General features: G+C 40.9%; 1 protein-coding gene and 1 non-coding gene across 21 annotated transcripts in view; both read left to right on the top strand.

The window, feature by feature from the left end:
- The first annotated feature begins 997 nt into the window (after positions 1 to 997).
- Positions 998 to 1,104, top strand: LOC146403203 (U6 spliceosomal RNA). Its single transcript, XR_014804723.1, has one exon. It is a non-coding gene; the product is annotated as a U6 spliceosomal RNA (small nuclear RNA).
- A 374-nt stretch (positions 1,105 to 1,478) lies between these two features.
- TESPA1 (thymocyte expressed, positive selection associated 1) overlaps positions 1,479 to 10,843 on the top strand; it is a 129,298-nt gene continuing 119,933 nt past the window's right edge. For all 20 annotated transcript variants that reach the window (XR_014803295.1, XR_014803292.1, XR_014803293.1 and 17 more), the window contains exons 1-5: positions 1,479 to 1,686; positions 2,442 to 2,484; positions 8,964 to 9,013; positions 9,635 to 9,688; positions 10,432 to 10,468. Coding sequence is in view for 13 of the 20 variants with exons in the window: in XM_084955848.1 (XP_084811974.1) it covers positions 1,524 to 1,686; positions 2,442 to 2,484; positions 8,964 to 9,013; positions 9,635 to 9,688; positions 10,432 to 10,468 (347 nt within the window). In the remaining 7 variants the exon portion in view is untranslated. The remainder of the gene's footprint in view (positions 1,687 to 2,441; positions 2,485 to 8,963; positions 9,014 to 9,634; positions 9,689 to 10,431; positions 10,469 to 10,843) is intronic.

Genomic DNA, 10,843 nt, shown 5'->3' with positions numbered 1-10,843 from the left:
TTTCATAGTGCCAACTACTATCTCTCCCTCAGAGAAAGAAAACATGACTTAGACTGGACCTGAAGTAAAAGAATTTAGGTCAGACAGCAGTAATTATGTACTATTTTCCTCTGGATGTGTTTTGTCTGTAACAAGCAAAGGCATCCAAAACAACTTTATGGCGCTAGGAATGCATTTTATGTTCAGGATGTTCTTTTCCAAAATAGCTATTTTAGTGCCTGCATTGTTGAATGCTTCCCTGATGATTTTGTTTTTAAGTGTTTGAAAAGCAGAAGTCTCTGGAAACTGGCATTCTTACTAATTTTTTTTCGTTTTATTTTTCCTTACTCCATCAGTTAAAGGTGTAGCTACGCGGATATAGCATTTACAGCAGCTCCAAGGAATCAAGGGATAAGAGAGGGATGAGGGCTGGCCCCACCTGCACCTGTTCACTGCAGCAGGTTGGGAGTATGGCCAGTGGGCAAGAGACAGGGGGATGGAATATAAGCCAATGATTGCCCATTAGCCTCAAGTCTTTGGAAGCTCCAGCTGGACAATTGAATGATTCATCCCCTCTGTCTTACATTTTGAATAAGTGGGTCATGCCATCAGAATGTATCTTTTGGAAGAATACAGAGGTGTTGATTAGACCGTGGGAAATGGAATATTAGCACATTGGGGAACTGAGGAATTAACTGAGAACAATGGAGAAACCCAACCTGACACATTAGAAAGTGATGATCCTGAGGGTGGTAACTGCTAATTGCTTCAGGCAGTGTCTTGTTGTTTTATTGTGGGATTCCCCCACCCACCCACCCCAGAGAAATCCTATGTGAACCCCTAATATATTAAACAGGAAACAAAACAAGCCCAGAATGACTGTAGTTAGGGTGACATCCTAGTTATGAGACCTTAGAAAACTGGTTTAACCTTTGAGATCTGAGATGTCTTCATATGCCTTTATAAGGATCAACTGTCTGAAATTTACAAATTGCAAAGTTAAAGATTTTTTAATTTTGTACCCGCTTGAGCAGCACACATACCAAAACTGGAAGATGCGGAGAATGTTAGCATGGTTCCCTGGGCAAGGATGACACACAAATTCATGAAGCATTCCATATTTTAAAATATATGTATTTTTTAAGTTCAAGGGAAAATCCTGGGAGACAAAATTCTTACAGATTAAGGAAAATGTTTACTAATATAGCATTTCATCGATCACGAGAAGTAGCAATTCTTTAAGTCGAAAGTACTTTCCCAATGTCCCTTAAATCACTTGACATGTTTGAAGTTTCTGGATTTGAAAGATTTGCCCTGGTATTTAGATTGTTCAGAGCATCTCTTCTTTTGGAAGACAAAGGAGAAGCCAGATGTTTCCTCCCTCTTCCTGGCCAGAGGGGTTATGCTCCTTTTGCACAGCTGGGAAGATGCAGGGCAGCCCTGGGAGTGGTGGCTTCTGAACAGAGGATGCAGAAGGATCACTGTGTTCCAACTCTCAGGACAGTGTCCCTGCAGCGGGCGGCCGTGAAGTCTGAGCCAAGGCCATGGAGGGCTCTGTGCTGAGCCCCACATCCTGGGAGAAACGTCGGGCCTGGCTGCGTCAGAGCAGGCACTGGCAGACCCAGGTCCTGGAAGAGGAGGCGGCCGCTGCTCTGCAGGATGTCCCGGATCCTGAGCCTTCCAGCCCTGATGATGTTTTCCAGGAAGGTAAGAGGCATCAAACAGACCTTGTCTGGTAGTAGGAAAATGTGTCAGATGCCCAGGTCTGCAGTGTGGGCAGCAGGGGCCAGGTTGAGGCTTGTTTTACCTGGTTTCAGTGAGTTTAAAGGAAGACAAGTAATGTAAGATATGAGTTATGTGAGAGACGGCATAAGATTAAGAAAAAGGAAGAGGCACACCTCTGCATCTATGAATGGTTGGTATGTTTCTGTTTTGTCTGTGTAACAAGATGACGCTCAGTCTGGGTGTCTGGACTCACTGCGGCTCAGCTGTGTGGTGTCATCTTGGGCCAGTCACTCACCCCTCTAGGACATTCTTGTTTAATTGAAGTATTAGTACCTGAAATAGTAACAGTACCTTTTCCATATGCCTCTCAGAGCTTCTTTCAACCTCTTTTGGGACTATAGACATGAGATTGAAAAATTAAAAAATAAATTTAAAAATAAATCTTATGTAAATAAACCAATCCTTGCTTATTGTGTAGGAAACGAAAGAAGCACAAAAGCAAAATTGTGGTTTTTTTTCCTCTCTCTGTCTTTTTTTTTTTTTTTTTAAGAGAAGGAGCCACCCCTGTTTCTAAACCGTGGGGCATTTTCCAAGTTTTAGGGAGGAAGGGGGCAGGGAGACAAAGAAAGATGATATATCCGCTATTTTAAGGATAAGCTTGTTGAGTGGTGTGAGTTTCAGGGAGGAAGTCTGATTTCCTTCAGGTCCCGCAGTGATCTGCTGTCTGACTTTTCTAGGGAATCCAGTCAACAAGATTGAAGGCTGGCTGCAGGATTGTGGGTGAGTGCTGGTGAGGCCCCGGGTCTGAAGGTGGTTGATGGTTGGATGTGCCAACAGGCACTGACTCTTGGGAACTCAGAGACAGGGACATGAATTTGAATTGGGCTTAGTGATTAGAAGTGAGGTTGAAATGAGGGGAAGGGGATTGTAAGGATTCGGGTGAGTGGGAGGCTTGGAGCTGTGACTCAAGTGCATCATTGGGCTGAGGCTAAGGTAGGGTCAAGGTCTGGAAACATAGGCTAGATCTGGTCTAAAACCAAGAAGGATGGAAATAGGCAGCCACAGGGAATGGGTGGGCTAAATTCCAGATCCTTGCTCCCTTGCTCTGCCCTTCAGACTAGAGTCTTACACTATGTAACAAAAGAGGAGTAGAAGCCTAACTGTTCTTATGACCAAAGTCGTTCATCATTATGAATCATTATGTTGTTTATTTCTACTGCAGAACACAGGAAGGGGGGCTAAGGGTTTGCTTCCACTCATTCACAGACGAGGTGAACAAGGAACTTCAGGGCAAAATATAGTGGCTCTTCCCTGAGAAACACTTTAAAATCTGAGACTCCACAGCCCATCAGCCTATACCATTTTTGGCTCAATCTACCCAGACACAGAAGGAAAGCTTCTGTGACCTACTTAAGTATGATCATTTGTGTGATAATGAATTCTCAGAACTTATTAACTCCTGCCCGGCTCCTGGCTCCTTACTTCCCTTCCAGAAGTGTTTCAAGCTTTATATAGCCTTTAATCTGAACTCATTTATTAACAAAGAAATAAACCCACCCTGGCTTATTTGGTAGGAAATAAATAGCACTGCTTAATCCAAGGTTGTTTCTTTTAACACTGCCCTGGAAAGTAATGCAAGGAAGGATTTATTTTGTATTTTTGTTTTTTACAAACCATATTGTCCTATTGTCCTAATCTGGTTCAGAATTCATTGACTTCAAAGTCAAGGGTAATCAAAATATACAGAAGTGAAGGGATGGTGGTAATAGAAATGTTTGCAGCTTTAGGTGTGTGAGAATTGTCCTAGGATTTCAAATGCGTCCCCAGGAATGCATGTGGTGCAGTAGGTGAAGAATCCAACTGCAGCATCTCGGGTTGCTACAGAGGAGGTGTGGGTTCAATCCCTGGCCCAGCGCAGTGGGTTGAAGGATCCAGGCATTGCCTCAGCTGTAATCATAGGTCGCAGTTGCAGCTCAGATTCAATCACTGGCCCAGGAACTTCCATGTGATGCAGGTGCAGGAGAACCAGTGGGCTCAGTGACTGTCTTTATCCCCTTAATTACTCTTGAGGCTTATCAATTCAAGTCAACAATTACTATTGACTGTGTATTTGATAACTGTCTGATTGTGTACATGGCCTGGAGGGCTGCCAAGTAGTTTAAAATACACTCCTTGACCTCAAAAATACTACATTCTAGCTGAAAAGAAAAAATTCTCAGAAATACAAGACTGGGTGGGGGAAAAAACTGTAACTGCAATGTATACATCTAAGGATGACCTGACCCCCTTGCTGTACAGTGGGAAAATAAAAAAAAAAAAAAAGAAATACAAGACTGTAAATTCTAGAGCTCCCTTCTCTACCTATATTCCAAAAGATCAACCCCAAACCCAAATATGTGATGGAAAAAATAGTCTGGTGAATGAAAAACTCCAAGATTTGAGCCTAACTCTTGTACTAGCTGTGTAACCAACTGCAAGCAAACAACTAAAAACTCTGTCTCAAGCTCCTCTGCTATAAAGTGAAGAACTAGAATAATAAAGTTTCAAAAGTTTCTTGTAAAATTTAGATGATATGTGTACAAGAGATTTATGCTCAGTGGTAATATGGGAGTGGTGAGTGTCAGGGAGGAAGAAATTTTTCTCTACCTTCTGAATTCTTCGGGCTGCTGTGAGAATTAAATTGACAGGAGACAAATTAACAGAAGAAAAATCAAATAAAAGTTTAATATTATGCATACATGGGAGCACCCAGGAGAAGTGAGTGCTCCCATGTACTCACCAAAATGGGGAAACCTTAGCTTTAAGTACCATCTTCAGCTAAAGACAAAAGATGCTCTTTAAGGTACTGCTTTGGGACTTTGAAGGGGAGGAAGGCAATTCAAAGGGAGATAGCAAATGTTTGGTAAACAAATAATTACTGGACCCTGTCAAGACAATGGGATACTGAGTGGACTTTGATCTCTAGAAGTTCCCCCACCGCACCTAGTTCGTGTTCTTTGCAAATATCTCTAGTGATAGCCCTCTATTCAAATTCTTTAGGCAGCTGAGAGGGAAGGTCAAAGTTTCTTCCTAAATCTTTTGAGCCTTGGTTATTTTCTGCTTGAAATAATCCACATGCTACAGACATTTTGGGGTGGCAAATGTTGCTCCCTACATGGGGTTTATAAAGGATGGGCTTCATGCTTCTTTAAAAGTTCACAAAATAAGTCTATCTGTATACCTTGCAGTGTCTATCTGCATCATTTTAGTTATCAGGAAAATCCAGATGTGATATCGCTCAACTTTAGGATGGTGGTTCCCTCTAGGAAGGAAGAAAGTTAGGAAGGAACAGAAGTAAGATTTCTCCTGAAAATATCTAACTGTTCGAAGGCCAGTTCTGTCAGTTTTCCCATTGCACCAGGTGCCTCATTCTGATCTTTGCCCTGATATCCTTTCAGGGTGTATGCAGGTCAATGACTGCAGTGGCTAATGACTGGATTCTTATAGAACTGGATGGCAGGCAACATTCTTTATTTTACAGTCCCTTCCCTTTCAGTCTTACTTTTCACCACAGTTTGGGACGCATTTCGTGACCAATTTGTCCCGTGGCACTAGAAATACTTATTCCCAGGTCAGGCAAGGATTTCATGCATTGATAGGCCACACAATATGCTATTACTGGACTAGGTCCAGTTAACAATACTCAAAAGCCTCTGGATCACCTGTCTTACCTGTTTGTTGTGGTCTAGGCAATGGTTTCCTTTTGTTGCTTCTTCCCACATCTAGAGTTACACCATTACAATCATTGATCTTATAGCACTATGTATCTGATCAATCATGACAAGTAGCCAGTGATCATTAATTTAATTCCCAAGTCACACCTGGGAATACCAAAAAAAAAAACAGTAATCCTATAAAATAAGCAGAATCCGAGTAATATGGCTAGTACCATTAATACTTATAAGTAAGTATTTAAGCTAAGACCTTCCATTAGCTGCTACCTAGTATCACTCCAGGTCATCTGACCAGTCTGTTGTGCACCAACTGCTATCTTTAAGGGAAGTGATATATTGGCATTTCACCTAAAGGTCACCAAAGATGTGCACACATAAGGTTAGTGGTAGGTCATAGTGACCCCTGACAGGATTGAGATAGAAATATTATCATCTAAGGCATGACATGACTGGTGCCAGCAGGAGAAAAATTGATCTCTATGGTTGAACAGATATTTCTGCTATTGAGGAGACCTGGTTAATGCAAAATGCAGGTGCACAATGCACACTGGGGAGGAGGGAGGAGACCAAGTGGGCCAAGAAAAATTTTATGTTTCAATTTTTGTCTTGCCTTAAAATGAATTTTTATTTTATAAGTCTTTACAGACAGAATCTATGGAAATTGCTAGAAGCTAAACATAGCCATATCCTTCTTCTCACAGTCCAATTCTCTCTATTCTTTGCTTATGAGTTGGGTATACAAGAAGAGCACTTACCTGACTCTTCTATGGCAGACTTGAAATGATGCTAAGGGACCTTTCAGTGCAAGCATGGAGAGAGAGGAGCAGCTATGGATCTTATCCCTAGTCATTGATGTGATGTTCTAAGCAATATCCCATAGAAGGCCTGGGACTTGGGTAGGGCCATGAAGTTTCAAACCATTATGCTCAGTGAGAAGGCATCAGTAGATCCAGGCTATGTCCTTACATCCATGGTATGTCTCACTTACTCATAGAAAAGCACACATTCCAAGGGTCAGCCTGAGCTGGTCCTCATATAGTGAATATGGAAATGCCTGTCAGGGCACAACTAGAAAATGAAAATGTCACACCCAACAAAAACTTGTATCTAATGAATGATACCAATCTTTCTTTGGACAGACAATGAATTTTATTGTTGGTATTTTTTAATGTAAATTTTGTTGAAGTATATATATATATATATATATATATATATATATTAGTAGCATTTTTAATATAAATTGTAGTACAACTCGATTGGCACAAGTTTCAGTTATGCTAGAAGAATAAATTCTAATGATCTTCTGAACAGCATAGTGGCTGTAGTTAACAATATGGTATTCAGCACTTCAAAATTTGTTGATAGGGTAAATATCATATTATGTTCTTACTTCAAAAAAAAATTCAAAAGGAAACAAGAATCCTCTGGAAGTTGTTGGATGTATCTGCTCCCTTCATTGGTGATGGATGGTATCAAAGTATTTATATATGTCCAAACTCATCAAGTAACACACACTAAATATATGTAGTTTTGGGGTATCAATTATATCTCAATAAAGCTGTTAAAATATAGCGATATGAATGGTTATTGAAGTATAAAATATGTACTGGAAAATAAACGAGTATTAAATATATGGGTCAGTGAATTTTTTCAAAGGGAATGTATTGATGGAATCTGAAGTGCAATATCGCCAGCACCACAGAATCCCCATCTGTCCCTCCCATTCACTGCCCTGCTTCCGAGGGTAACCAGTACCCTGACTTGCAGCATCATTGATAAGTTCTGAATTTTTTAAACTTTATATAAGTAGAATCATACCATATGCACTGTTTTATGTGTGTTTCATTTGTTCAGCATTATGTTCATCCATATTTTGCATCCAGAAATAAGTCATTCTTTTTCATTGTTATGTAGCATGGATCATGCAATTTATTCATTTTATATTACTAGAGATTTGAGGGTGTCCCAATTCTAGGTTATTATAAATATTATTTCTTCTGATGAACATATACAGGCATTTCCATTTTTTTGCATACCTAGAAGTACAGCAGTAGTGTGTTTTATTGTAGTTATATTCATAGTAAGCTTTAGTAGTTGCATTACTGGGTAGCTACAGCATAAGCATTAAGTGCAGTAGTAAATCTCAGCATCGTAGTAGCTGACTATATTAGTAATCATAGTTCATTTTAGTAGTAATATGAAATATTAACTTAGACTAATATTTGTAATATTTTATATACTAACAAATGTTTGCAGTATTATGTATTTTTATGTAATTATATATTAGGATGAGAAGAATATACTTGTAGTCCTCGTTGTGTTATAAGAGTTACATTCTGAATCGGCTTGAGTATCAGTCCATACTTTATAACATTGATGTATAGTTTTTTCCATGAAGATGTATAAAAATCCAGATTTTAGAAAATACAGTTGATTTTTTCATGACTGAAAGGAAAATACCAACGAAGGATGTCTACATGTGTAGTGATTTGTCTTGCAAAATTTAAACATAGTTTGACCATAGACATTGAATCAGTAAGCCCATTTTCATTATCAAACCTTTCACAAAGTAATCCTCCAATAGCCTGTGAGCTGCCTGGATGGCTGGGTAGTGATAAAGGAGAAGGTTCTTCTAAGACCAGCTCCAACGGATGCGTGCCAGTCAGTTTCCCTGTTAAGTCATTTTAACAACTCTTGTCTGTTCCAGCCTCCCTTTGAGATCCCATCCAAAGCTTCATGTGCAACTTCCATTTTTAAAACTTTCAGGAAAGCCAACTATAAAATTCACTTCCTATCAGTGCTTGAAGGGAACTTAGCTAACAATACTATCTAAGCATCTAAATCTCCTTTCTTAATATTTGAGAACATAGCAGCCCCCAGGAGCCAGGATTGGAATTCAGTGCTCTGGACCCTGTTCAAAGCTCTTTCACGTGTTTTAGACAACAGGTTTCTTCCTTGTTGAAGTTGTTTCTCGTGACCATGTATGCTGATGTCCATCTGTTCTTCTGGTAGAGAGCAGTAAATGTTTGATAAGCCCATAACTCAAAATGTAGAAATGTAATCTCTAACCAAGATGCAGTTCTTGCTACTTCCTGAAAGATGTGATATTCGGCAAGAACATGGCTCAGAGAAAAGGAAGGAGGTGTGAGTAGATACAATGACCTCCTAAGGTTTTTTTTTTTAATTTCAATATTTGTATCTGTGACATAAAGTTTATGGCATCCAAGCCCCTGCTTCTCAATATATTTCTCCGGTTTTGCCTCCTCATTCTCTTTCCTATTCTACTAACTACTGAACGGTCATCGCGCAGCTGACTGGAGACAGTGTGGTCAGTACTATGACGGCTCAATCTAAAATGCAGTGCGCGCAGTACCTCTGTGAACTTGTCAGTCAAATCATCATTCTTTGTTTTCTGCAACATAAAAGCAATTTAAGTAATACTGACCCTCACTGGAAAATTACGTGAACTTATGGGAGCTATTTGAAGCAAAAGCCCCTTGGAAAATGTAGTGATTTAAAACCTATGCAATTCTTTTTGGTTTTTAGATATTCTGAAGACGGGTTTTTTGAGGAAGCAGGACAGTCGATCTGCAATGGTAAGTAGAGGCTCTATTCTTTCCTCTCTTGTTCTTCTACCTTAGACAGTGACATGATTCTGTGTGACTGGTGTGTGCGTTTGTGTGTGTGAATGTATGCATGCACATGTGTATGTGTGCAGAAGATGCTGACTATCTTTTAACTGCCTGGAGAATCCCTGTTAGTGGTCAGAAGGCAGATCAGGAGGCCCAGAAGATAGAGTAAGCATTGGCTCAGAGCCCACAGGCCGACTAGTCCTCAGAGGTTCTCTTTGGTTGTGGTTGCTGAGCTAACAACCACTGCTATGGGCATAGAGCTTAATAAAACATGTGTGTATGTTTATGTGGAGATTGCACACCCCCATGTGCTTAGTCTTTGGCAGAAAATTGTGTACATGACTTTGTGCTATAGGGGACAGGTTAATTATAGCTGAGTGTTTATGTGACTGTTTCTGAATCCAAATATGAATGTGATTTCTGAGGTAGTGTGTGGATAGCTGAGAGCGTAGTTTTGCAAACATATGGATGTATGATGTAATTGTGTGGTTGTAGATGTGCGTACAGGAGTGTGTGTGTGTGTGTGTGTGTGTGTGTGTGTGTCTAAACTTGATTTTCTGTGGCCTTTGCCTTATTATTTGACAGGGTGCTCCAGCCATGGAACCAGCTTTGAAGATGACTTGACCCTGGGAGCAGAGGGTAAGTGGCACAGTTCTCTGCAGCTGGGACTGAGGAAGAAGCTATTCATGGGATGAATTAAGGATAAATGGAAGGGGAGAATGGCAGAAAGAAGTGGCCCATCTCTGGGGTCTTATCTGTAGGAAAAGAGCAATCTCATGCTTTAATGTAAAACTTTAATGTAAAGTTTAATTACTACTTTAAATGTAAAACTCAGAAAGCATCACATCCCCAGAAATACTTACCCGCCAGGCTATTGGTCCATAATTGGAGCTTTCCTTTGGCCCCTGGGAAGATAACATAAAATCACCCTTACATTGGCTGCCCAGACATCTTTGGTATGATTTTCTGTACAGGGAGCCCAAAGCAGCCTGAGTGCTGGGTGTAAGCAAGACTGCACTGTAGGAAGATCAGGGCTGGAATAAGGGATGGAGGTACAGCCACCTACTAGGGTCTTCTGGGACCAGAGAAATGCATGTGGTGAGACAGGAGCTCTAGCCTCCTCAGAACAGAGAAAATCTTGCCTAGACACCAGGCATAGTTCAGAAGTTCAGTCTTGGGGCCAGTTTTGCTCTGCCATATGTGTCTGCCTTCCAGGTCTGTGTTTGATAATCTTTAGATACTTCCATAAAGAGCAGAGTTCATGGGGTTCAGGAAGCCTATAGTTGTGGCAGAGGGGGCTGAGTTTTACGTTCAGAAGGACCGTTTAGGTGATCTTCATTTTCCCTTCTAACTTTCTCTTTGCCTTTCTGTTCCTTGTCCAGCCACACTGTTGGCCGCCAACAGCAAACTCTTCTCCAGGTAAGTGTTAGGTTCAGCCAGGCTGAACAATGGCTCCTTCAGGAGCTACTGAACTGGGGTAGGTGTCAGAGTCAAAGAGATAAACACCAAAAGCTGGAGTTTCCGCAGTGGCTCAGTGGAAATGAATCCAACTAGGAACAATGAGGTTGCGGGTTCAATCCCTGGCCTCGCTCAGTGGGTTCAGGGTCTGCCGTCGCCGTGAGCTGTGGTGTAGGTCACAGACATGGCTCGGATCTGGCGTTGCTGTGGCTGTGGCATAGGCCAGCGTCTACAGCTCCTATTAGACCCCTAGCCTGGGAACCTCCATATGTCACAGATGCAGCCCTAAAAAGACAAAAGACAAAAAAACAAAAACAAAAACAAAAGCTGAAGATT

The sequence above is a fragment of the Sus scrofa genome, chromosome 5 (genome assembly GCF_054392235.1).
Source record: "Sus scrofa isolate SSC_HxYL_T2T_F1_AM1 chromosome 5, Sscrofa_HxYL_maternal_Yorkshire_Landrace_v2.0, whole genome shotgun sequence".
Classification (NCBI taxonomy): domain Eukaryota; kingdom Metazoa; phylum Chordata; class Mammalia; order Artiodactyla; family Suidae; genus Sus; species Sus scrofa.
The sequence above is the reverse complement of the archived record's forward strand: the minus strand, read 5'-3'. Positions and strand labels throughout refer to the sequence as shown.